The 27,749-nt window shown below is 48.1% G+C and overlaps 1 protein-coding gene across 1 annotated transcript; it reads left to right on the top strand.

Annotated features, from left to right (window-relative positions):
* Positions 1-221: 221 nt before the first annotated feature.
* Positions 222-25,915, top strand: Tbata (thymus, brain and testes associated). The gene is made up of 10 exons (XM_060369483.1): positions 222-320; positions 13,201-13,358; positions 14,594-14,829; positions 17,515-17,673; positions 18,449-18,528; positions 20,582-20,749; positions 22,470-22,551; positions 23,292-23,433; positions 24,695-24,738; positions 25,599-25,915. The coding sequence occupies exons 2-10, from the start codon at positions 13,312-13,314 to the stop codon at positions 25,691-25,693; spliced, it is 1,053 nt and encodes a 350-aa protein (XP_060225466.1). The 5' UTR covers positions 222-320; positions 13,201-13,311; the 3' UTR covers positions 25,694-25,915.
* Positions 25,916-27,749: the final 1,834 nt, after the last annotated feature.

Below are 27,749 nucleotides of genomic sequence, written 5' to 3'. Positions count from 1 at the left end.
CAGAAGGTTTGCTTTTTAAAAAGCCAAACGTCAGTTCCTCGCTTTGCTGAGAGACACTGATCTAAACAGAGGAATCCAGGACAGTCCCAGCCGAGCACACAGATAACTAAGAATTAGCTAGGCAGAGGCAGGCAGGCAGGCAGGCAGGCAGGAAGGAGAGGCTCTGGCTGAGCAAAGTGCACTTGTTCAGCCACTGGAGGGGACAGAAAGGTCAGTGTGACCAGAGACAAGACCAAAGGAGGGCCTGGCATGCAGGCCACCAGCCTGTAACCAGGTGTAAGGCCATATATGGCCAATACACCTCTCTTCAGGAGCCCCAGGTAGGTCACATCTGGGAATGTGGGCCATAGGCTTAATCATCCATTCATTCAACTATTAAAATGCTAGGTGCCAACATCTTGGGTGTGGAATATATCACTGAACAAAACAGATCTTTACCCCTGATCTGATTGGAGAGGATGGGTAAGCATAATAAATATCCATATGATGCCTAAGGGAGGCTGGGACTCTGGGAAAGAAAGCATCAGATTACAGGAATATAGAACGGGGCTTAGTGCCAGAGGTCATGGGCACTGCAATTTTAAATAGAAAAGGGGACCAGCATCTAGATTTTCCAAGGCAAGACTTAAACTGTTTTCCCCTTTATAAATTCTCTCAATTTTATTTGCCAATCCATATTATTTATTAGTTGATTGTTTTGAGACAGAATCTCAACATTTTAGTTTAGTTTAGTTCAGTTCAGTTTACTTTACTTTACTTTACTTTGCTTTGCTTTACTTTACTTTACTTTACTTTACTTTACTTTACTTTACTTTACTTTACTTTACTTTACTTTTGGCAATGCTGGCAATCCAGTCCAAAGACTCACACATGACAGGCAAATGCTGTAACAGGCTGCCCTCCTGCTGGCACAGCAAGTATTTTAGTAGCTGACCTCTCTCTCCATCCCTAATGGGCTATACCTTTAACTTACTGCAGCAGAACTGAGGCCTCTCCCTTAACCACCAGATTTCTGGTTTCATTGTTCCCTATGTCAGAATCAGTATAGAGGAACCAACAGAATTATGCCCCTGACAATGCCGTGTTTAACTCCTAACTCTCAGGTCCCCAGATTGTAACTGCTAGAAAATGAAGTTGTTATAGTTGTAGTCCCAGGACAGGATAGGTGCCTATCCCCAAATAACTGGTATCCTTTGGAAGGAGTAACTGAGGAACAGCAAAATGACTCAGTGAATAAAAACACTTGTTACTCAAGCCCGATGGGCTCAGTTTGATTCCTCACAGTCCATGTAAAGGGAGGAGAGAAATGACTCCATGAAATTGTCCTCTGACTACATGTACCCCAGCCCCAACACACTCACATATGGTGCATATGCACACACAATAGTCCTTTATTTAAAGTAAATTTTTAAAAGGAGAAATTTGAACAGGTGTGAAATGGATGTGATGATTTTTATAAGGCAAGGCCACTAGATCACCAGCAAATCACAAGGAGGTAAGAAGACAGGAAACATCTTTCTCCCCAGCCTTCAGAAAAACATACACCTTCCCAACACCTTGACTTCTGACCTCCAGTCTCAAGAACCATGAGACAATAAGTTTCTGTTTATTCGCAGTGGTATGTTATCGCAAGACAATGCTTAGCAAATGAGTAGACCTAGATTTTCAAGCTGTGCAGATAAACATGCCCGGCAAAGTTATATGAGCACACCCCCTAAAGATCATGTGTTATAAATTTCCAAAATGCAAGGATGTTGCAGGTGTGAATATTTAAGATGCAATTAGGCTGTTGGCGTTCTGCCCTCAGGAATGAATTCCTAATGTCAGTATCATCAAGTTCAGCCCTCCTCTTGCTCTTTGCCCTTCTGCTGGGGTATGACAGTCAGAAGCCCCTTCCATCTTGGATTTCCAGCCTTCGGCATTCTGTGCCAATATATTTCTGGTTGTTATAAATTTCCCAACCTGTTGGGGTACTGTCAAAGCAGCACACAGGATATCAAGTAGAACCCCAAGCCTTGATAGGCTGGCAAAGGAGATAGGACAAGTGTCAGGGCCATTCTTGGTACAAAATAGCTTCTTGTTCCCTCTGAATATCAGTGGGGTGACTAGATTGGGAGAAGTCCAGAACCCTGTTGTAAGCCACTGCCTACCTGCTTCCTGGTGGACAAGCAGCCTGAAGCTAGCCTTTGTAGATCAAGTTTGAAGGGACTGCTAGTCTCAACTACTGACTAAACAGGAACCAGTGTTGTAAGGGGCACAGAGAGGAAACTCCTTGCTCATACATATTTTAAAGGTCCAGCCTTGCTGTCTACCACCTATTTGAGCATTTCAAATGTTTAAGTTGTATCCACAGGCTGTCTACTCAGACATCTATCATTCCTCACTATTATACCATTGTGGAGTAAGTTTAAACTGGTTTCTTTTGTGAAGCCACATGAGTACCTTCCATACAAAATCACTCACATCCTTTCAAACTGTTTACAGCAACAAGGTCTTACTGCTGACTCCATGGAAGTTTTACAGAGTTTCTGGTTGAGAAAAGAAAGACCTGTGGGGATTGCCCAATGTCTCTGGACGCAACATCACAACCATAAAAACAAACCAGAGCCCAAGGCCTTTTGGCAGAGAATCAGTCACAGGACATGCATTAGTGAGGGGTCAACAGAGGTGGCCTGAGCCTTCCTCCAGGCCATGCAGGAAGCTCTTGGCTGGTAAGAACTCTGTACATGGTAAGCCACGGCAGCAATGACCTGCCATATCAGAGTATAGGACTGATCTACCAAAGAATCCCACCATATCTGAAGAAGGCACAAAGAGAAAGACACCATTCAGAGCCTGGTTAATGAAAGCTGTTCTTGTACATGGTACTTAAGGTCCCTAATGATCAGCCTCACTTTACCTTCTCCCCTAACTCCTCCCCATCCTTGGACTACTGCATGTGTGTCTACGTACCACTACGTGCAGCACTTATGAAGGCCAGAAGAGGGCATCAGGTCTCCTCGAACCATAGGTACAGACAGTTGTGAGCTGCCATGTTAATGCTAGGAACTCAACCATGGTCCTCTGTGAGAGCAGCTAATGCTCTTAATCACTGAGCCATTTCTCTAGCCCCTTTATTCCTTCTCCTTTCTAAATTATTTAGCCTATTTCATGTTGTATCTCATAAATGACTCTGGGACTCTCCTGTAGAAGAGCTAGGCATGAGAACCAATTTCAAATTATCTGAAGGATGATCATAACAGAAAGAAAGAAAGAAAGAAAGAAAGAAAGAAAGAAAGAAAGAAAGAAAGAAAGAAAGAAAGAAAATTCTTATAGAGTGTGAGACTAGAACAAGGCGACCTGGAAGTCTCCAGAAAAACATATTTCAATTAGTACTAAGAACTTTCCAGGGAACAGATCTATACCACAAACTACAAGGCAAATTTGGGCAGCACAGAATTACTTAAGATTAGATAGGATCTTTGAGAAGGAGACAAGGATTCAGGTGGATAAATGGATTGGATAAATACCTGAAACTGATTGATACATTCATTCAGTCAGTCAGTCACTTGATGATGCTGAGCAGAGGTGCTGTAGCAGGAGCTTGACAGATGAGTGCCTAACAAACCCACGGAGATACCATACATACGAAGGCCCTGGGCCTGGTGACAAACAAGAAAAAGGGAGCCTTTCACTTCTTGCAGCTTATAGGCTTGCAAAAGAGATGCATATAATTCTGAGGACCACTGGGAATTAAGGAAAATGTGAGCAGAGAACTAGGATGAAGAGAGAGGAAAGTCATTTCAGTTGAAAAGGGCTGCCTGTAGGAAGCATGTTTGTTCCTAGCTTTGGACTTTCTAGAGCGCTCAGATGCCTCCTGTCCTCTCTGCCTGCTCTTCCAGTTCAATGACCCTTCTCCGTGTTGGCTTAGACTAGCCCACACATGTCAGCTCCAGAGCTGAGAGTTCTGCCCAAATGACAGGTGACCAGGCTGGCCAAGGTGGGCTCAGCAGCCACACCTCCCTCTTTCTTCCCAACCCCACCAAAAGGCTAGCATAGATCTCAGGATAACAGGACACCAGCAATTCCAGGAAGGGTGCCAAGAGTCTGGCAAGGACTCAAGCAGCCAGCCTTCATCAGAGTAGCTTGGCAACACTGGCCAGAATCCAGACAAAGCATAGCGCATGCAGCCTGTGGGACAAGGGTGTGTGGGCACAAGAGTTCTCCCAACACACCCAGAGAGAATAACATCAAAATAGAGCAGCCATTCTCGAAAATATCTGCTTCATTTTCATAAACAGTGGTCTAAGCCTTGTGCTGGCTGATCACATGAGCATTATCTTAGATAATCATCAAACAGCCTCATGGGATGATGTCCCTGTTTTGCAAATGAGGAAGCAGAGGCCTAGAAGCTACCACTGTGTGTCCACAGTCACATAAGTACAGAATGGTAGCTCGAGTGTCTCTGGAGCTGGAGTTTCTCATCTGTTCTGTGGACCCTCTCATGGAGTTAGATGAGAGCCCACTAAAGCATAGTGAGTTAAAGTTAAAGCACTCTCCAAGTTCCAAAGGCAGGTAAGCTCTCTCCACTATACAGCATAGCCAGAGGAAAAAACTAAAATGAGTTTATAGGAGGACCAGAAGGAGATGACAGAGGAGAAAAAAGCTTTTCACAGAGAGGTTGTTTCTCTAGTAGTTATATCTATAAACCCACTTTAGGAAGACATGACAAAGGTCACAAAAATACAACACTCAGCCATATGAAAATATACTTACTTTTACTCACTGATTACATCAGAGTAAAGCTAAGATCATGTAGCATTTGTTTCCAATAAATCAGACAGATTTGTAGAAAGAAGCCATGATGGCCCTAAAGAAGTGAAACATTAGAAAATCAACTAAATGTCAATAACCTAATTACTAATAACATAGTCTTCTCAACAAACTATAAGAACCAGAAATGTAAATCCAAAGAGAGCAGGATAATGCCAGTAATTAAGAAAGCCAACAGCTAAGTGTGGTAGCATGTATCTGTTATACTTCCACTCAGGAATCTGATGCAGGAGGATCATAATTTCATAGTCACTGGTGTTGGTAGCACACACTTTTAATTCCAGCACCAGGGAGGCAGGGGGAGAAGATCTCTGTATTTGAGACCAACCTACTCTACAAAGTGATTTCCAAGTCAGCCAAGTCTACACAGAGAAACCCTGTCTCAAAACAACAACAACGTTTGTGGTCAATTTGGACTACATAGGAAGAGCCTGTCTCAAGAAACACAAACAAATTAAAAGAGGACCAACAAAAAAAAAAAAAAAAAAAAAAAAAACAGGCAAAGAAAGAAGAGGATGAGGAGGAATAAATAGATAAATAATAAAATCTGTAGGAAAGCAAGGAAAACTAAAACATAGGTTAGAAGCATGCACTTGAAAGCAGGACTTGGGGCCCATGTCTCTCCTGGAAAACCCTGAGACTGTACAGCACAGCAGCTTGTGCTGTGCTGAGCCCTGGGCCATCTGCTCATGCTACCTTCTCCTCCACTGCTGCCAAGATGATTCCTGGGCTGTCTACAGACACTGGGCCCACAGTGGCCAAGATGCAGGAGATGGCTACCAGCTTGAAGAGAAACCAGGAAGTTCTTTAAGGTGGCATCCTTCAAAAAGCAGGTGGTACAAAATCCTTCCCCAAGGTCACTGGTAATAACGTTCACATGTTCATAGGTGAAGTCTCCCTCATGAACACAAGACCTTAACGGTCAAATGCAATGAACTGAACTATTCCCAATTCTTCAATCTCTGTGTTGTATACTTAAGGATAATCAACTTTTAGTATTTTTTTATATTTTATTATGTGTGTGGAGTATGAGCATGTGTGTGTGAGTTTGGATTCCCTAGATGGCCAGAGGCATTGAATTCCCCTGAGGCTGGACCTACAGGCAGCTTGACAGGGGTGAGGAGACTCACACTTGGGTCCACTGAACTATGGGGTGAGGAGACTCACACTTGGGTCCCAGCATTCCCTTCCCCAAGAGAGTTATTTTAAACTACTCTTCTGTGAGTACATATTTGGAACCACCAAATAAATTTTATCTTTCTGCTGTGTCTGTCCACTTAGAAGGGAGAAATGGAGGCGAGCAGCAGCATGCTCTCAGCCTACATGTCTCAGGGGCGGCAGGCTTTTGAGTCCTAAGAAACAAACCTGTAAGAGCAATTCCTATTCCTCAAGGGGTATGGTGCAGTGTTTGTGCCATGTAACATTATAAACCTTGGGCTGCTTCCTAATGGAGTTCCTTTGTGCCTTACTCTTACCACGTCGGCCTGCTCTCTTCATGCACTCCCCAAAGGAAAGGTCCTGACCTCTTACTCTTTTCCAATAGGCCATGCCGTCCTAATTCTTTCAGTGTGTGCTCCTGTATATGGCAGAGCGGGATCAAGCCAAGCTAACTTCTTAACATGCTCCCCATGGGGTATACCAGGCATGGTCCTTCATCCTGTAAGTCACGCACCCAAGGAAGCAATCATGGGCACTTGTCTAGACTTATTAACTGAATTCTTGCCATCAAGAGCCAAAGCCCATTGTTTCTCTCAATTGTGTGTGTTCATCATTGGGACCAGGTGAACGTGCCAAAGAGTTCCTGAAGCCATAAATCTTTAACTTCTCTATTCTTGGTGCAAATGGGGTTGGGGTGGGCACAATGGGCATTCTTGTGTAGAAGCAAGTGGAGTTAGAACGATATATACAGTTCCACGGTGGCAGAGATTTTCCCAAAGAATTATTTTCTTTGGAAAGACTGACAATGCACACATTCACAGCCTCTACCAAAGCCCACACAAAACTTCCCAAAGGGGAAAACCATTTTTTTTAAAGGAACTCCCATAACACATAGTGAAAAATCATCAAAGATGAAAGTAAAAGGACGCTGTTGAACTGTGATCTGCGATGTCAGTATGCTGGAACTTTGTCAAGCAGCAGTGGCTGCCATGCTCTCTATGCCACAAAAGAGAAGGAGGGAAGGAGGAAGAGAGGGAGGGGAGAAAGATGCATTGAAAGTGATAGCAACTAAGAGAATGCAGCTTTGGTGTAACAGTTCAACAAACAGGAAGTTCAGGGACAGATTCATAAGAAAGAATGCTTTGTTGTTGCTTTTGAAATTTTGTGTGTGTGTGTGTGTGTGTGTGTGTGTGTGTGTGTGAAAGAGAGCAAGAGATAGTGTGTGTGTATGTGTGAGAGAGAGAGAGAGAGAGAGAGAACCCTCATGTGTATGAGTGTGTATGTATGTGTGTGTGAGAGTATGTGCAAGAGTGAGTGTGTATGTGTGTGTATGTGAGAGAGAGAGAGAGAGAGAGAGTGAGAGAGTGCATACAGGTGTGTGTGTGTGTGTGTGTGTGTATCTAGGTCAGAGGATAAGGTGCAGGAGTCAGTTCTCTCCTTATCTTCATAGGTCCTGGAGATTGAACTCAGATCATTGGGTTGGGTGGCAAGCAACATCACCCACTGAGCTATATCGCCAGCTTTGTTCCTTCTTCAGAGAGTCTTACTCTGTAGCCCAGGCGAACCCTGAGCGGAAAGCAATCCTACTGCAGCTTCCTAAATGCTACAATCACAGGCACAAAGCAGCACACCCAGCTCAAATGAGAATTTATCTGGAAAACTTATCTTTACTCCTACAAAATATACAAAACCTGTCTCCAGATGACCAAAGATTCAAATTTCAAAGATAAACCAAAGAATGTTCCAGAGAACGTTTCTGAAAGGCACTAACTCCTGTGCCTTCTGTTTCAATAGGAATTCATAACTATTTGACTAGGGCAGGAACTTAGTGATCATTCTTTTGAAATGTCACTCTCTTGTTCTGCCTCTTCCATAAAGTTCCTCTTTTACTGAGAGACTGAGGCAGAGGGCTCTACCTCAAACCACTCTTAGGAAAGCAATCTCTCCTCTCCTCTCCTCTCCTCTCCTCTCCTCTCCTCTCCTCTCCTCTCCTCTCCTCTCCTCTCCTCTCCTCTCCTCTCCTCTCCTCTCCTCTCCTCTCCTCTCCTCTCCTCTCCTCTCCTCTCCTCTCCTCTCCTCTCCTCTCCTCTCCTCTCCTCTCCTCTCTCTCTCCCTCCTCTCTTTCTTTCTCCTCTCTCTCTCCCAACTTGGCTTCTCTTCTCTTTTTCTCTCCTCTCCTCTTTTCTCTTCTCCCTTCTCCTCTTCTCTTCTCCTCCCTTCTCTCCTCTCTTTCTCTCTTATTTATTTATTTTAGATAGGATCTCTCTGTCTAGCCCAGGTTGGCCTATCTCAGACTCCGCATGCAGCCCAACTTGCTCCTCCTTCTGACACTATTCAAGGAAGACTTTGAGGGTTCTTCAGCTCTTCTGCAAACCAGTACTTAAGACATTTCTTTCCTCTTCTTCCTTTTTTTAAGACAGGGTTTCTCTGTGTAGCTCTGGCTATCTTGCTCTGAAGACCAGGCTGGCCTCAAACTCAAAGATCTGCCTGGCTCTGCCTCCTGAGTGCTCAGATTAAACCACTACCTCTGGCTTAAGACATTTCTTAAGGTATCCCTTGCCTTCTCCACTCCATCTGCACCAAGCATGCAGACCCTGGTGCAGCTCTGTGCACAATGAAAGCATTAAAGGGTACCCGTGGGATGGGTAGCATGGGGGTTTTTCCATAGATATGTCAGCAGATTTGGTGGGAAATCCCCCACAGAGTGCTGGAAGCTGCAGGGAGGGGCTGGTCATGAGGAAAAGCCTTCTTTTCTTTTCTTTTTTTTTTTTTCCAAACACAGTAGGATCTGTCTCACTAGTGGACAGACTGCCCAGAAAGATGCAAGAGGGGCTTTCAAGCTGCCTTCCAAAGGGTCACCGGAGCTATGCTGAGACAGGCCCAGGAAAAGTCCCTTCTCAGAGAAGGTTCTGAGCCATGTAAATGATGAAGCTTTTGAAGGGCAACATTAGAGGTCAACTTCCCCTAGCAGGTGGCTGGATCTCCCCCTTCCTCGTCAGCAGGGAGGGCAGAGCCTTAGGAGAGCTTCCAGTCTGCCCGTTTTATCCATTTCAGCCTCCTTGCTCCCCAGGTTCTATCCACAGAGTCTAGATGCCTCAGGGTGCTGATAGGAGCCAACCATGACATAAAGCCACGCCAGCAGTTTTGAAAGTCAGCAGCCTTATTCCTACGCCTGTTTCCAGCAGCCTATTCAAGACTTCTTGGCAGAACCTGTGCACACGGCTCCTGGCCCATAACAGCCCTGGGACCAAGTATTAACCTTGCTCCCACTTTAATGTAGCCAGGTTGAACTTCAGAGAAATTAAGTGAATTAATCACACAAGGGAGTCATGCACAAAGAAGTCACCCCACTGTAGATCCTACTTCCACTTAGTGACCAGCAATAGTAGTCATCATCACCATCACCACCATGCTTTTGAACATCTCTTTTGTGTGTGCACATGTCTACACAGGAACTGGTGATCATGTGTATGCACGTGCATGTGTGTGCATGTGTGCACATATCAGAAAGCAACTTTAAATACCATTCCTCAGGCACCATCCACTTTTACTTTTTCTTTCTTTTTTTTTTTTTTCTTTTGACAGGATATCTCACTAACCTAGAACTCACCGAATAGGCTAGGTGTCCCAGTTATGACTACTAGTGGTATGATGAAATACCATGACCAAAGCAACTTGGAGAGGCATATATGGCATATGCTTCCACATCACTATTCCTTACTGAAGGAAGTCAGGACAGGAACTCAAGCAGGACAGGAACCTGGAGGCAGGAGCTAACACCGAGGCCATGGGGGGGGGGGGGTGCTGCTTACTGGCTTGCTCCCCATGGTTTCTTCGACCTGCTTTCTTATAGAACCCTGGATCACCAGGCCAGGGGTAACCCCAAACACAATGGGTTGGGCCCTCGCCCATCAATCGTTAATAAAGAAAATGCCTGACAGGCTTGCCTACAGCAAGGAGGCCTTTCCTAAATTGAGGCTCCCTCCTCTCCACCAAATTGACATAAAAGTAGCCAGTGTATTAGACTAACGGCCCAGAAGTGTCAAGAAGCTACCTAAATCTGTGCTGAGGTTACAAATGTGAAATGGCCCAGCTTTTTTTTTTTTTTAACATGTGGTTTCTGGGGATTGAACTCATGTCCTCATGCTTACACTTTGCAGACTAAACTGCCTTGGTGCCAGTCCCTTTTTTTGAGCATCTCCTGCTTGCATATAGTTAGACACTTTACTCCCATTTGTTCTTCAGAACAAGCCTGGAAGTAGGCAAGGGCATTCATTTCACACCCCAGACTAGACAGTGATAGTTAAAAGATTTGATGCCACATACTATTCTAAGCACTTTAATGTGTGTTAACTCAATTTCCAAGGGACAATAAATGGGAATCCCATCTCTCTTTCAGAGATATGGGGACTGAGGCTCAGAGCCATTGGGTATATTGTCTGAGATCACATCATAATAAAGGACACAATGAAATTTGAACAGAGGGTGCTTGGCACCCCATATCCCTGGCAATGCAGGCAGCTTAACAAACTGAAAACCCTACCCCCCTTCCTGCCATCCTGCCCAGTAAAGCCATGGGAACCCTCCAGGTCCTATGATTTGTCCCCTCTTCTCTACCTAAGTGGTAAGCAGCTCCCCCCAGTACTAATCCTGAGACATCAAAGCTCCTAGAGGCAGAGGCATGCACACAGCATCTGGCTATGTCAAGCTGGTAAGACCAGAATCAAGTCTAGCCTGATTCCTTTTCCAGATTGTCTCCCTTGGTCTGCTGCTGGCTGGTTGAACCAGGTGATTAGGCTTGTGTGGGTCCCCACTGGAAGTGCTCGGGTAGGAAATGGAGGAGGAGTTTCAAGAGATGAGAGAAAGTCCTCTGTGAGCTTGTCTGCCCAGGAAGGGTAAAGGTGAACTGCACAGGGGGTGGGGAGGTCCTGGGGCTGTGTTCTGGAGCTGTGGGGAAGGGGTAACCTAGCAACCACTGGGTTCAGCAGCACAGTCACAAAGCAGCAGGCCTGCCCACAGTTCTGACAAGCCTTACCCTTGCTTAGTATTCTTTCCCGGGCCTGGTCAGGCACCAGGTGCTTCTTGCTCTTATGCTGTAGCAGACATCTTCCTGGTGAGTTCAGGGACCTCTCTGGAGGGCAGAAAATGAAATAGGCTCTGGTTCCAAATGAGGACAAAGGAATGAGGTATGATAAGAGGACATCCTGTGGTTGGATCAGTGGCTGCCTCTAGATATTTTGTGCCTGACTGTCAAGAAGCCTAGGGTCAGAAGCAGGGGTGGGCTGCAGTGACCTCATCTGTCTCTCCTGCTAGGTCCCCAACTGACCCCTCTAGTATGGGTGGTTACTCCTAAGCTTATTGAAGCAGTTTAATGGGTCATATCACATTCATAAAGAAAAATAAGATGCAAGTCTCCATCTACACCACATTCGTAGCTATTGCTTCGGAGTATATTCGTGTCTGTCATGAGTACGTGCACACACACATGGACGCACGCACACAAACATGCAAGCGCATACACACACGTTAACACGTATGTGAATTCAGACCTGAGGAAAATGAGTTTCTTGCTGTTGTGATGGTGAGAAGCATTTGAGAGTATTCTAAAGAGCACCTTTTCCTATAGGTGGGTGGATGAGGGACTTCCAAATGCCCTGTCTTCAAGCATGAAGCACCTAAGCACTCAAGAATCCAGCCCCTGCCACTGATGGTACCTGACTGGAGCTTCCTGAAGAGTGAGCCCTGCTCACTGTTTTTAGACAAAAGATCAGGAGCCTGTGAGTCAAATGAGGGTGCCGGTCCTTGGCAGCCTCAAATGAGGCAAACCCACCACATCCTAACCTGTTGGAGGTGCCTCTCAGAGCCTTGCAGACCCGCCATTCTGAGGGCCCCTCTCAGAACGCACTCGTGCCCTGTCCCTCGCGCTTGTATCGGGGCTATAGATGTAATCATAACTCAGCAGGTTATGATATCTGTCACCTTTCATCTGTTTCCTTTAATGGGTTTGCTCAGTGCTGCACTGGGCTGTTGTAAATGTGCCACCGGTACAGAAATCACAGGACCACCACTAACAACATCTCCTGTGTATCCGTCTCCTTGTCCACCCAAAGATGCCAGCAGGGGAATTTCCTTAGTTGTTTTATTGTCTGACCTCATGGTTGTGATAGTTCTGATTGCCTGAGAAACTTGTGTGTATGTGAGAGGGATTTGGGGAGGGGGGCTGTACAGCATGTGTTTTATGTGTGTGTATGGATATGTGTGTATGGGTGTATGTGTGTGGAGTGTGTTTTCTGGCATGTGCATTGTGTGTCTATGAATGTGGGGTGTTTATATGGACGTGGGGGGGTTGGTGTAGGGGAGATGTGTGTGTGTGTGTGGTGTGTGTGCATAGATGGATATGTGGATAGGTAAACGCACCTGCATGGTGCATAGAATTCAGAGAACAGCTTGGAGGAGTCAGTTTTCTCCTTCCGTCATATAGGTTGCAAGGATTAAACCCGGGCTTGGTGGCAAGTGCCCTAACCTGTTGAGACATCTTGCTGGCCCTGTGAACTTTTACTTTTACAAAAAGCATTTCAAAGCTGGGCATGGTGACGACGCCTTTAATCCAGGGCTCTGGAGTCTGAGGCAAGTGGATCTCTCTGAGTTTGAGACCAAGGCTCGCCTGGTCTACATGCTGAGTTCTAGGCTAGCTAGGGCTATGTAGTGAGACTCTAAATCAGTGGTTCTCAACCTTTATACTGCTGCAGCCCTTTCATAGAGCTCCTCATGTGATGGTAAGCCCCAACCATAAAATTATTTTGTTGTTACTTCATAACTGTAATTTTGCTGCTGTTATGAATCTTAATGTAAATATCCAATATATGACCCCTGTGAAATGGTCCATTTGAGCTCACAAAAAGTTTGTGACCCACAGATTGAGAACCACTGGCCTATGTGCTCTTCTAAATCATACTAAGCACTGAGTTTGGAAGATTTATCCATGCTGTGGCTGCCACTACGGTTCATTGCTTCCTAAAAGCACCATGGTCTGAATGTGGCCCTGGCTCTCTCACATCTTCAGACTTGTGTAAAGGTATTGGGCTTTTGCTGTTTTGGACCCTCTGAATTGCACTACTCTCACAGACAAGCCATGTTGCACAGCTGTAGGGGTTTTTCTTATGTCTTGGATCTCTCCAAATTACTGGGTAATACAGTGTTCATACTCCTGTCCCCTTCTTCTCCTCTCAGATTGTGTTTCAGTTTGTACACCAGCCACCAGACTACCAGAACGGTGCCTTCCATAGCGAACACTGGCATTAGGATTCTAAGATTGCAATATCTCTGATTGCAAATGCTGTGATGACTACAGAGGTGAAAACCCAGTTGGCTGAACATCCACTAGAGAGGTGAGGACCTAAATGCACGTAGGCTACAAGAGAGTTCATTGGAGTCAACAGGGAGATTAGGTAGGATAACAGACAAAAGTAGACCTAGAGGAATTCAGTAATTTGGAGTCCAAGATCCAGGAAGGGCCCTTTCTCATCTTGGAATGCCACCCACCAGAGCCTGGGTAGCTGCAGTGGCACAGGTCTCAGAAATACATGGTAGGAGGGGGGACTACAGCACAGGTACTCTGGAGTTTCCAGTGACTTCCCCTAATTTGGAGTAGAGAAGGCTACGAGCCCCCACTTCAGAGGGGTTTGTTTTATTTCTTTAAGTCCCAGATTGCCTAGAGCTGAAAGGAGACTGGAACAGGGAGCCGCTCAGCAACATCCTCCCAGGAATCAGGGGAGGCCCGCCTTGCTTAACATAGTCCCAGCCCACCTCCACTGCACCAGGGGACCTCCCTCCTGCCAGGGCCAGAAAAGGAAGGAAGTACAGAAAACCACCAGGCAGGTGGTAGAGCTGGACCTCCTGGGACAACCTTCGGCCCTAGACTGATCGCCTCCTGTTCCTTCAGGGACCGAGGCTAAGCATCCTCAAATCCTGGGCCTGGGGTGTTGGGTGCTGGGAACCTGAGACCACTGGTCTCCAGCCTAGCCTAACAAAACAAAAGCTGGACGCTTCCCTCCCTGCCGCTTGGAGTCAGCTCCGCGTCTCCTGGGAGGGACCACGTGGGCAAAGGACTCGCTAGGACTGCCCTGGCCTTGGCTCTTGTTCTGACCTCTGGGCGCTGAAACTAAGATAAGAATGACACAGGGGAGGGTGACAGCCTGAAGCTGAATTTTGGTTGCCAAAATTTTGGTTTCGGGAGAAAGCCCTGGTGGGGCCAGCCCTTGTTCCCCGGGAAATGTATATAAGGGGCTTTTGGCACATCTTAGGGTTGTGGTGACTAGGTGGGTCTGAGGCTTCTCTTTCTGGTTTTAGATCTGGTCTCAGGAAGAAAGCAGGGATCCTGGGAGGTCCCATCTGTTCTCTGACAGATGAGCCCCAGATCCCTACCAAGGAAGACAGAGGCTCACTGGGACCAGCTGGCATCAATGGGAAAGGATTCTGGGGGAACCAATCTTTGGGGGTGCATAGGGTGGGGGTGCCATGAAGGCAGCCTCTGGGACTGGGCCCCATGATAAGCACTTGAATCCTGAGGCCTGGTGAGCCAGAGAAAACACCATTCGCCTCTCTTTAACCATCCCCCCTTCAGTCCAAAGGCGGCACCTGAGCCTGAGAAGAAACCAGAGCACTCTCCAAAGAGTCACGGGGATGCTGGCTTCCAGAAAGAGTCTGTGGTCCCATACACTGTGGATTTCGGGCTGAGCCAGGAGGACGTGAAGGCTTCTAAGCTCCAAACACCCAATGCCTACCGCTTCGGACGCCTCAGCCACCATTCCTTCTTCTCCCGGCATCATCCCCAACCACAGCGAGTGACACACCTGCAAGGTAGGGCCAAGTGCACAGTATCTGCCTACAGGGGCCTGCAGAGGTGTGGGTATCAATAAGCGTCATGATATCTGGTATAGAGGCATGCATTCTTACCAGTTTCCAGGCAGAGCCTAGAGAGCATGGGGACTGACAAGAGTCCCAAGGCAATCCTGCGGCTAAGCCAGGACTGACCTGGGGGACTTGAGGAAAGCAAGGGCATATCAGAGGTCCCCTACAGAATTTCTTTCCCTGTGAGGAAGGAAATTCTTTGAGGGTGTCCCACCTCAGAATTACACTGACATTTGATTCATGGCCATTCCTCCATCCATCTACCCACCTATCCATCTGCAGAATTTACAGAGTATGAGCTACAGGAGGGCACTGGTCTGGATTCCAAGGACATGATAATAGCCAGGAACAGACTACTGTCACTGCTGTCCTGGAGCTGACATCCAGCTGGGAAGGTTGAAACATAGACTAGATGTGGGTGTCGGTCTATGGGGGGAGATGGCCATTTTCAAAAGGTTGTCACAAGAGTCCTAGTCAGTTACATGACATTGAGAGAAAGACTAAAGGAAAGAAGAATGGGAACCACGCACACAATCAAACACAAGAATGTTCTCAGACCAGACACAAAGGCCCTGGCTCTGTTGGAGGTACAGCAGGAGAGCCCCTTGGGTGTCTGGAGCAGAGTAAGAAGTGGAGAGGAAGAGGTGTTTCAGAGAAGCATGGGAGCTAGAGCAGGTGGATTCTACAGGCCACTGGTCCTGCCTTCAGCCACCTCAGCCTGACATGGTATACACCCCTATAACCCTAGCTTTTAGAATGCAGAGGCAGAGGGAGGGACTGGGAGGGAATGAGGGATCGGGACACGGCTGGGATACAGAGTTAATAAAATGTAACTGATAAAAAAAATAATAATAATAAAATAAAATAAAAAACAATTGCACACTGAAAAAAAAAAAAAGAATGCAGAGGCAAAAGGATCACCGCAAAATGTAAGGCCACCCTGGTCAACATAAGAGGTCCTGCCTAGCCTGTACTACCTAGTACAGGTATGCTGTACTAGGTACATGCTGCTACTACTAATAATAATAATAGTTATTATTACTTCACTGAATCAAGCGGGGCCATTGGGAGGGGGACAGCACAGAAGTGACCATGAGAGATATTTGAATAAGGTCACACTGGAATTGATGGAAGCTGAACCATCAAGCAGTGGATGATTCTATAGTTCTATACATGTACAGAAGGGAAAACCCCTAGGATTTGACCACTGACTTCAGTTGAAGAATAGGGCAGAGAGGCATCAACATCATTCCTTAATAGGCAGCCGGGGTAATCAAGGGCCAGTGGAGGAGGGTATAAAGGTGGGGAGGAGCCACTCGGGAGAAAGCAGATGGAACAGGCTAGGGAGATACTACTGTGAGAGCCATTTGAGAAGAAGCAGCACGTTATAAAGACATGAGAGAGTGCAGTTTAGGATTAAGAGACTGAGAAAAGTCGGACACATTAGAGAAGACGAACCAAGGAGCCAGGAGAAGCCAGTAGAGTGAGGATCCTGGGACTGAAGTGGCAAAGGCCTAGCCACACTGTTCCTTGCCTCTAGACTTGGTGATATGATTGTTCAGACTCTGAGCAGGAAGGCTCCTCACACACAGACTCCCCTCCACCCATATAGAATCAGAAGTTCTAATTCCTTCTCTACTATCCTCATCACCCTTCCCCTCCTGTGCATGTGTGTGTGTGTGTGTGTGTGTGTGTGCATGTGTGTGTGTGTGTGTGTGTGTGTATACACATACATGTGCAGGCATGCAGGTGGAGGCCAGGCACCTGTCCTGGCTGTTGCCCCACAAGCACCATGCCCATTTAGCTAGGACGGCTGGCTCATGAGCACTAGGGACCCTCCTGCCTCCACCTAGCCTGCTGTCAGATTATAAGCATAGGTCACTCTGGTTTTTGTGTGTGTATGTGTGTGTGCACACTCACATTCATGGGTGTGGATATCCCTGTTCCCAGGTATGCGTGTGGAGGTCAGAGGGTAGCCTCAGAAACCAATCCTTTCCTTCCAACTTGTTTGATACAGAGTATCTTTGATTTTCCATCATATATGCCAGGATAGCTGGGCAGCAAGCTTCATGGAAATGTTCTTTCTACCCCCATCTTCCCAAACCTAGATAATGAACACTAGAACACTAGATTAGAACACTAGATTGTGCATGCCCGTTCTATGTATCTGGCTTTCATGTGGATCCTGGGGATTAAAACTCAAATCCTCACATTTGCATGGCAAAGATGCTCACTAGGCATCTTCCCAGACCCATTTTAAAGTCATGGGTCTAAACATTGAACACGAGTCTTCTTGCTCCCAAGGCAAAGTACTTATCAGAGGAATTGCCTCCCTGAGTGTCCCATTGTCTTCATCGTAAACCACCTGCAGCTCCTTGACCTGTTGTGGGAAGCCAGGGCCTGTGAGAACTTGATTCTGTCCTGCCTCTACCCAACCCACTGGTGACCCTGAGCAGGTCCTTCTTATTCCTATCCCCAAGAATAAATTGGCTTTGGTCTGGGTGGTTGGCTCAGATGACTTGAGTTTCTAGTTACAGGAAGAGGAGGACCTGGAGCACTCCCTGCCCCTCACCACCCCTTTCCAGCCCCCTGGAGCTCCTGGGGCCCAGCCTACAGATGTCACCCTCTCTGCAGATTTCACTGGGAAGCCTATCTGTGTGGTGAGAGACGAGTTCCCTCTGGCGTCCTTTACTCAGCCTCCTACTGTCTTATCTCCCTGTATGATGGGGATGCCCACCATTTCTGTCCCCATTGGGGACCCACAGTCTAATCGGAACCCCCAGCTTTTTTCTGGTAAGTACTTGGACCACACCCTTATACCTGGGGCTCATACCTTTCCCAAAGTGTGTGGTTGGGCAAGGGGCCTGAAAAGAAAAGGGCCATTGTTCTTCAACCAGGGTTCCCCCCTTTCTGTCATTTCCTGGGTTAATCTCATGCATTATTCCCCAGGCCCTAACCCTCAAAAAGTACACCTGCTACAGTTTGAGGAGTAAGAAAGAACAGGAGCAAGCCTATTTGGTCCATGCTCATGTGACTTGGAGCTAGAGACAAGAGTGATATTTGTAATATTTAGCAACATGTAAACTCAGGCAGTAGTTTATCAGAGCCTCCCGCTGTGACTTTGGAGGGACTCTGAAGGCCAAGCCCGACTAGGGTGTGGGAGAGCCAGGAAGGTTAGGTGTAGTAGAGATCCTGCTGAGGAGGGCAGCAGCCAGCTCTGGGAAGAGGAGTTTGAGCTGACTGCAGAACTATATCTGTCTAGAGAGTGGTTCAGTGTCTTAACAACAGGCATGGCTTACTTCCCAAATCTCAATGCAGGCTCCAGATCAAACCACTTGCATTTAGACATAGCAACCTAATGGCCTTCAGCATCCCTCGGAGAGGACTCAAGGAGATTGCCAGCATTAACAAATCCTCCTCTATGGTGGTTTTTAAGCCCGTCCCCCTCCAGAGCAGAAAGGCTTGCCAAGTTGGGGGCCACTTCTTCCTAGAACCTTTCCCCTCCATCCCAGTTCTGATGACACAGAGAGGGCAAACATAGTCCCAAACTCTTGTTGTGTGCCCTCAGACTCCTGGAAGGAGAAATTAAAGGACCTGGCTTCCCGAGTGGTTATCTTCACTAAGGAAGATGAGTCAAGGATCAATGAGGTCAGTGCTGAACAAAGGAGTGATCCTGGAAATGAAGCCTTTGTAAGTCCCCCACAGCTCAGCTGCTGGCATGGGAGGAGAAGGGCCATCATAGCAGTGATGGTGACAGTGAAGGTCAAAGAGGCACAAAATCACACCTAACAGAGAGACCCAAGAAGTATCCTCTAGTCCAGCGGTTCTCAGCTGTCATGATGCTGCAACCCTTTAATACAGTTCCTTATGTTGTGGTGACCCCCAACTATGAAATTATTAATGTTTCTATTTCATAATTGTAATATTGCTACTGTTTTTAATTGTACTGTAAATATCTGATATGCAGGATAGTCTTATGTGACCCCTGAGAAAAGGGGTACACTCAGACAGTGTTTTATCAGAAGCTCCGGCTGTGATGTTGGAGGGATTTTGGAGGCCAAGCCTGCTTTTCTGCTCCTAAGGTGTGGGAGAGCCAAGAGGGTAGGGTGCGATAGAGAACCTGTCAAACAGAGTGGCAGGCAGACCGATAGGGCTGAGAATCACTGCTGTAGGATCATCCAGGGATGCTTTGTGGGGGAAGACCTCTGAGCAGAAGCTCCCTGGCCCACCATAGGACATCCTTAGAGAACAGAGCCTGGAGCACAGGGTAGAAGTAGGCAGTGATGAGAGGTGAGAGGAGGCTGACTTTGAACGTGGGGAGGAAGAATTTCTTAGCTTCCCCACAAAGGTGAGCACCCAATGTCAGCAGAGGTAGAGCATCGCTGGAGGTTTTCAGACAGAATGGAAATGACTTCACAGGTGCTATTCAGGGACAAGGTGGTAAGGGCAGGTGGCCTTGGCACAGACCTGGCCCTTTGTAACAAAGTGTGTTTCAGGCAACCTGTGTGTAGAGGTGAGGCCAACTAACTCATTATGGTGCTCAGGGTAGCTCAGCTAAGTGTCTAGGTCTTGTTTTCTTTAAAATGTGGAGGAAAATGGATGTGGTGGTGCATATCTCTGATGTCAGCATTAGGGAGACATAAGCAAGAGGATTACTGCAAGCTTAAGACTAGCCTGCTTTACATAAGGCTTGTCAGTGCTGCTTCCTGAGGCTTTGTCTCAAACCAAATGAAAGCAAAGCAAAGAAAATAAAAGAGATAGTACATGTTTAGCTAGAATTAGAAGGGCAGGAGGATCTAAGCCGGCTTTTCACCCAGAGGTTTCCCAGGGCAGATGTCAAGAACTGGGAAGACAGTTCATTCAGAAAACACTTGGGGGGGGGGGAAGCATGATGGAACACACATTTAATCCTCATAGGCAGAAACAGCCAAAATTTTGTGAGTTTGTGAGTCTGAGGCTAACCTGATCTACACAGTGAGTTCTAATATAACCAGCTCTATGTAGGAAGACCATGTCACAAACAAAATAAAACAAAACAAAAACAAAAAACAAAAACTTACTTATGAGGACCTGAGTTCAGTCTTCAACACCTACTTTTAAAAGCCCTGGAGTTGGGGCAGGAAGCCCGGAGAGATGGCTCAGTGGTTAGGAGCACTGGTTGTTCTTACAGAGGATCAGGGGCGGGGGACAAGGTGAGGAGTAACACGTGAAGTTGTTCTCTGACCTCCCTGCACATACATGCACACCTGAGCAGCCATGTGTGCACATGAAAATGCAAAACCCACAGGTATATACACACACGCACACATGGAGTGAGTGGAGTGGGATACAGGGGAGGGTACAGAAGAAAGGATACCAAGTTTCGAGGAATAGAGCTCAGAAGAGGGGCAGCTGAGCCAGGAAAGAGGGTTGACATGGGAACCTTGACACAGGACACTACTCCCATACTTCTGATGTTTTGGAAGAGGAGACCACCAGGGGCATCTTCAACCTTAGGATGCTGATTTGGATGCAGGGGAAGCCAGGCCTATGAAGGAGGGCCTGAGACAAGATGGAGACTGGCTTGATAGCATCCTAGGTCTCTGCTGGGATTTGAGGGAGGCAGCATGTAGTATGACCTGGTCTCCTCTTTGTATTTTCCCCTCTGGCTTCTCCCACCCTCACCAACAACTAGAGCCTCTGGTCAATTTTGGTCCAGCAGAAGGAAGAGCCTCCTCTGAGGGAACAGGGGGCGAAGTACTCAACCGAGACTGGTAGGCTTATCCCTGCTTCCAGCCTAGCCCTCAGCCGCCGCAGCCGCCATGGCCAGCGGGGCAACCCTTCTGGCAGAGATGGAGGAGCCTCCATTCTGCAGAACCAGGAGCTGCTGGTAAGCTGTACTCTGGAGGCAGGGACTGCAGTGGTCTCAGCCTCCAGGTTCCCAGGCCTTCCAAGCCATCGCCCTTCTGGTCAGCCTTTAGGAGGCTTCTCCAGAAACACTGCCCCCGTAAGACTGTAAGACCAGAAAGACCCTGCCCCGGGAGTCAGCATCCTGGACTCTGAGCCCCTCTGCCTCTAGACAGCCTGTTGTCATCCTGACTCTTCTGTGTAAGTCCTCTCTCATGGGTCATTGGTCGAATTGGGAGCATGCATATGTTAACATTGCTTTCTAGTGTCAATAAACACAGTTCTTGAGAGCGCTGCAGAGGGACTGAAAACCTAGGTGGAAAGGGCCTGCCTGCTGCATTCTCAACCCACAGCCTGCCAGGCTAGTCGGGACTGGGCCTCCCATGTTCCTTTTCTCATCAAGGCTTGAAATGATCCCCCACTGAGTGACATTTAGACGGGCTTTGGCAACCCCTGTGAAAATACGTGAGTGTTCCCCAGAGCCAGTGTCACCACCTTCCTCTGAAAGGCAGTGCTTTGGGGCCCAGCGACATGGATAGATCAGACAGATCCCAGGATCCCCATTCAACAGATGAGGAGGTTTAGGCCCTGTTGAGTAGTGTTCTGTGGCTCAGGTCCCCAGAGGATGACCAGCATAGCCAGGCTAGAACTGGTACTTTCTCCACCATAGGGCGGCCTCACCACACCTGGAGTTAGGGTCTCAGGTCTCGTGGGGAGGGGGCACAGGGCAGGTAAGGAGGATGGGAAGAATGGGGAAGGGCCAAAGGGCAGTTCAGGGTGGGACACCACTGCAAGTGAGTGCTGGGGGACTTGGGTGGGCATCTAGCAGGTACAGGCCTGAGGGAGAAGCCCAACCCAGTTTCTACTCCACCAAGGATTAGGTGGGCCTGCCAGGGTCTGATAGACCCCTCCAGGTCCTTGGGAAGGCTAAAGACTTGCAGGGCTCCACCTCCCACCGCGGGTTTCCCCTTCAGCCTTCCATAGCTCCAGCTGCCACCTGCACCTTGGCCTGGGAAATCCCCAGAGCACATCCCGGATACAGCTGGACCCTACCCTGCCGATGCTTGCCTGGAGGAGACAGGGGGAGCTACTGGCTGAGGAGGCAGATAGGAGCAGAGATTCCCTGCTGCTTCACTGGATGGAACCCCTCACTAGGCACTTGGCAGAAACAATCTACTCTGCTTACAGCAAACCCCTCACATGCTGGCTAACATCTCCAGATCCTTGGAACTCCCGGGTGGGAAGTCCCGTGGGGTCACAGCTCAAAAGATCCCAGCAAGCAGGATTCGGTGCGTCTCTGAGGAGGAGACAGTCCAGCTCTGATTTAGCTGTCCCAGTGAGGGGCCCTAAGTTTCAACCAGCCCGATGGAGACTGTGGCACTGAAGGGGTCTGCCTGTCTGATACCTGAGGCTTGATTCTGTTCTGAAGTCCCCACTTGAGGTCTTCCATTCTCATGGCTTCACATTCTTTTCCTGCCCAGCAGGGGAGGTTAAGTGTGTCTCTCCAGAACAATTGTGAGAAAAAGCCCCTCCTCAAGTGCCGGATCCTAATGAGAAACTTATAGGGGAATCAGTTTAGCCAAGCATGTGGCCCAGGGGCCTCATGTCGAGGGGAGGAGCCTGCTATTCCCTGAACCCATATTTGGTTGCATGTCTGGCTAGAGTGTGACAGAGATGCCCATAGCCTGTCCTCCTATACACAGATCTTGGAGCTCCTTTGTCAGATTCTACAAACGGACTCTCTAAACAATATCCAGTTCTGGCTTCTCCATGCTTCACCAGAGGGTGAGGACACCAGAATGTGGCCTTTCTCTGTGTGGGGACTGCCCTTGTTCCTGACCCTGCAGGACAGATATACTCAGCTTCTACCCCAGGGCCTCTCTCTTTTCCCTTAAGAGTTCCAAAGTATCCCAAAGGCTTCCAAGCATCCTTTCCACTTCCTCCCCTACTTCTCAGCAGGATTTCTGTGCCTCTGTCTTGGAGGGGATCCTGTTCTAGTACTGACCTCAGGCATGGTGTCTGGGATGGGGAAAACAGATTATTCCTACAGACACAGCCCCTCCCAGCTGTTGCAGAAAACATATGCATCCAGGTGCAAATACAAAAACACACAGCTTGCACACAAGAGCCCACAAGTACACATCTGCTCTGGGACAGTGTGGGGAGGATGCTTCTCCAGGGACGGTGTCTGGATGGGAGAAGGGAGTTGGGGTGGAGGGAGTAAACCCCAGCAGATTTCCAAATGTTGCCCTCCTAGGGGGAGTTTTACAGGCCATTAGGGAGGTGGGAGATGGTAGAAGGGGTCCAAGAACAAAGTGCATATGGGCTTTCCTAGTAGGAGAGGGTGCTGAAGGGATGAGAGCTCTGCTCCCACAGCTACAAGCACTGTGGGGACCTTCCTTGGGGGCTGGGAACCTATGAGGAAATGCAGCATGGTTGGAGAAAGCTGACCTCCCCTGGGGTCAGGACTGGATGGGGCAGGAAAGGGGCAGGGCTCAGGATGCTGCTCTGTGCTGTGCTTGCAGAGAAAGAATTGGCACTGGGGCTTCTGCAGACAGCTGTGGCTCAGCTTCTCCCAGAACCCCTCCCCTCCATCCCAGCAGAGAAGCTGTTGCACCAACTCCAAGAACTTCAAGAACCTCCTCAAGAGACACAGGCTACCTACAGGTAAGCTTCAGGCCCCTCTCCTGTCCTGTTCCCAGAACCAGGCCCTCTCGTGGTCAGCATCTGCCCTCCCTGGCTCAGTGGCCCACCTATACTCCCAGCACCGCAGCATGGGGAAAGGAAGGTGGATCCTTGAAGAAAGCTGGGTAGCTGGACTAGATGTATCAGTGTTTGTTGGATGCAGTTGAGAAATCCTGTCTCAAGGAACAGGGATGTTCTCCTGGACCTCCAGTCCTCACATACTTGTAGAGCAAGTGCTGTGTGCCCTTCGCCATTTCCCCAGCTGAACACAGAGGACTGCAAGCTGCAAAGCTAAGAGGCTGGGAAAAGGCCATGTCAGGAGGTAGGAGCGGTGCAGGCCTGCTGGTCAGGAATGGTGAGCACACTGCAGAGAATGTTTGGGGTGCTTTAGCACAGTTGAGAAAATGGCTTAGGTTTGTGGGAGGCATGTTTTAGTGGGTGGTTATTATGTATTGTAGATTAGGCTGACCTCAAACCTGCTATGTATCTGAAGATGACAAACTCTTCATCCTCCTGCCTCTGCCTCAGTGCTGGGATGACAGGTGTGCACCCCTGTAGCCTGTTTAAACAGGTCTGGGGATGGAATGGAGGGAGCTTCCCACACGGCAGGCAAGCGTTCTACCAACTGAGCTACGACCTTAGCCCTAAGTTTCATTTTTTTTTTTGAGAGAGAGAGAGAAAAAAAAGGACTAGGGCTGGGGTTCATTGGTAGACACTTGTACAAGCCCTGGGTTCAAGTCCTAGTGCTGCAACATAGTTAGTGAATAAGCCGTCGGGAGAACACAACAAGCATGTGCTGGGGTGAGGAGCCCCAGTCAGCCTCTTTACCTCCTCTCTAAAGCCTTCTTCCAGAGCAATAGAGAAAATGATGTGGCTTTGTGAAGGGCTGCAGCAGCTTACAGCTCACACCAGCTAGAAGAACATTAACTGCTAGTCCAGAAAGAGCCTTCCAGGCAAGGGGCTATGAGAAAGGCCATAGCAGTGGTTGTCTCTGCTCCAGACAAGAAGGCCTTGGTTCCCCTGGTGACAGCAGGCACAGAAACACAGCTGGCTGGTTCCTGCTCTGGAGGTGCAGGGGGGTGCCTGGGTCCATGAACAAACAGTCCTGCTCCAGGGTCTGCAAGAGGGTGTCTTGCCTCTCCTGAAAGCTGGCAGCTGCCACACCTATGCCACCTCCCAACTCCTACCAGTCGGCCCTCTATAGACTCAGCCTCCCAAGCCTATCTTTTGTATTTGGTTATAGTCCATCCCAGAGGAAGATGAATATATCACCTCTACCCAAGCCAGGTAAGAGAGAGCCCTCAAGGTGAGTTATTCTGGAGGTACATGGAGGCTAGCTCTGGCTGGATTCCTGCCCAAGGAAATTGGGCCACTACTTCATGCAGCAAACACTTATTGTGTACTTCCTATGTGTCAGGCTCTGGGGAGTCATGAGGGAAAAATTGGGACAAGGTTCTATGTCACCAGGGCTTATATCTTAGGAAGGGAAATATAAAAAGGACAGAATCCCCTGGGAGGACAGCAGGTGAATGGGGAAGACTCCCTGTCCTGAGCTACAGAAGGCTACACCTAGGAATGCCTGGGGAGAGCTTACAAGTAGAACTCCCTACCTGAGACCAATGGGAAGACAAGCTGGCTGGGGTATCCAGTGGGCAGGGGAGAGCAGTATGAGGTAAGACAAAACAGTGCCGACCTCTTGAAGAAAGTAGGACATTCTAGAGGTTTTGAGCAGGATGTGGTACATACCTGTGGTCACCGTGCCAGGCATAGATGAGGATAGTAATAGCAAGAAGGGACAGGAGAGCCCAGAGAAGAGGCCCCTGCAGTGATCATGGTGTCTTAAACCAGAGTGTGTGTGGGTGGAGTGACAGCTTGCGGGGGGAGGGGAGAGAATGCTTGTCAACAGTGGACATGATTCTCCCTTGTCAGGTTGTGGAGGGTCCCAAGTGCCCCGCAGAGTTTCTGGTGTGCAGCAGGTGCTTAATTCATGTTTATTATCTAGATGATCTGGGGGTGGTATGGCTCACAGAAGGGAGCCAGCGTGTCCCAGGTCCCCAGCTGAACTGAAGGCAAAGCTGACCCTTGACCTTGGCCTACCTCCCCGTCTGTTCTTTTCTCTCTTGCCTCTATCCCTCCCATCCTCTAAGAGTACATAGGCAAAGCCCAAGTCCTCCGTGTGCATTCCAGCAAGGATTTAGAGGAGATGACCATGCCAAAGGTGGAGTCAGAGGCAGAGGGCTGAGGAGCCCAGACCAGAGCACAGAGACTTTTGCCTTGCTCAAAGGCAGCTTCTAAGCATGGGGAAGGGGCCTCTTGTCCCGCTAACTCAACACCTGCCCCTGGTCTCCAACTGTACTCTACTAAATAAAACACTGCCTTCCCTGTATGAGGGAAGGTCTCCCCTCCCACTGGAGCGTCTGTGTTTGTTTATTCTAGAGGAGTAGAGTGCCCTTCTGTGGAGAAAGCCCATGGTACCACCCACAGTTAGCAAGGGTCTTCATATCAGTTAAACTAATCATGGTAATCTCCCACAGGCATGCTCAGAGACCTGTCTCAGATGATTCTAGATCCTGTCAAACTGATAACTACATAAACCATCACAGCCACCATGCCTGGCTCTGGTTTTCACCTCATTTAAAAACCCTTAGCTATTCCGCCGGTTTCATTTTTTCCCAGTGGCAGTTACTGCCCATTGCTGTCTCTCTGGCTTTATCTTCACCCTACCACATTGATGCTTCCATCCTTTTTTGGAAAATGTGGCCAAATATAATAGAAAAGTTATCATCTTAACCACTAAGGAGGTGTGGTGATTTGAACAAGAATGGTCCTCATAGGCTCATACATTTAGATGCTTAGTGAGTGGTACTACTTGAAAGGATTGGGAGATGTGATTTTGTTGAAGTGGGTGTGGCCTTGTTGGGGTAGGTGTGGCCTTGCTGGAGGAAATGTGCCACTGGTGGTGAGCTTTGAAGTTTCAAAAGTCCATGCCAGGCCCAGCGTCTCTCTCTTCCTGCTGCCTGTGGATCAAGATGTAGAACTCTCAGCTTCTTCTCCAGCACTGTGTCTGCCTGCATGCTGTCATGCTTCCTGCCATGACAATAATGGACTAAACCTCTAAAACTGTAAGCCAGACCCAATTGAATGCTTCTTTTATAAGAGTTGCCATAGTCACAGTGTTTCTTCACAGCAATAGAACACTGACTAAGACAGAAGGACACTGGCTCCTTCACTGTGGGACCACCAACCCAGTGAGACTCTGTAACTGAATACCTTGGAAAAAGGTCATCCTCAGACAATTAAAGGTAATTTTGAGCTCTGGAAGTGGAAAGGCCCAAGGTCAAGGCTCTGGAAGGTTTTGTGTCTGGTGAGACCTGTCACTCTTGGATGGTCCCTTCCATGCCCTTGCAGATTGGCAAAATGGAAAGACATACCCCCAACCTGACCCTTTTTATAGGGGTGCCCGTTCAATCCCTATTCATGCAGTGAAAACCCTCAGGAGCCAATCCCTCCCCAAGGCGGCCTTTTTCACATTGAGACATCACTCACCATCTAGTCCAGACTGGCTATGAATTATAGTCCTCCTGCCTCCGCCTCTCACCTGCTGGGGTTACAAATGTGAGCTGCACTGGGACAGTGCTTAATGCTATAGATCTGGGTGGGTGGGAACAAATATTCAAACCATAGCACCCACAAAACAGTAAGCCCCCGTTACCCTCCCCTTGACTGCTGGAAACCACCCTCCAGTTTCTGTGTCTGAGTGTGGAGCAGTTCCTGGAGTCTTCTAGTAAAATCTTCTTTGTTTTTTTGTATCAGGTTTGTTTTTCTTGGAGTAACATCTTCAAGAGTCAAACATGTTGTGACCTGTGTCACCGTCTCCTGTCACCTGTTTTTGTTGATGTAGCACTCAAGCTCTCAAGCCAGACCATCCACCTTCAAGGTCCGAACCCCACCGAGGGTCTCATAGTGCAAGGGATCTAATTCTGCCGCCCCCCTTTACTACTCCCAAATATCCACATAGTAAAAGAGTCCTAGACATACTTGCTTCAAAAATAAACCCCAGCTGGCATGAAAGCCCTGGCCATGGAGGGGGGCCTCTTTAATTTCTCAAGGGTGCTGTTATGGGGTGAATATTGGTCACTGTGGATTCTCACTTACTTTGGTTCATGGGTTCAGTCCCTGGTCGGTGGCTGCCCTGCTATGTAGTCCTGAGAGGCAGAGCATCCCAGAAGCAAAAATGCCATGGTGGTACTGTCAGTTCACAAGTAGATGCACTAGCCCACCCTTAGATTGCTTAGAAA

Source organism: Meriones unguiculatus, chromosome 16, assembly GCF_030254825.1.
Source record: "Meriones unguiculatus strain TT.TT164.6M chromosome 16, Bangor_MerUng_6.1, whole genome shotgun sequence".
NCBI classification, from domain to species: Eukaryota; Metazoa; Chordata; class Mammalia; order Rodentia; family Muridae; genus Meriones; species Meriones unguiculatus.
Note: the sequence above shows the minus strand (reverse complement) of the source record. Positions and strands in the feature narration are given on the sequence as shown.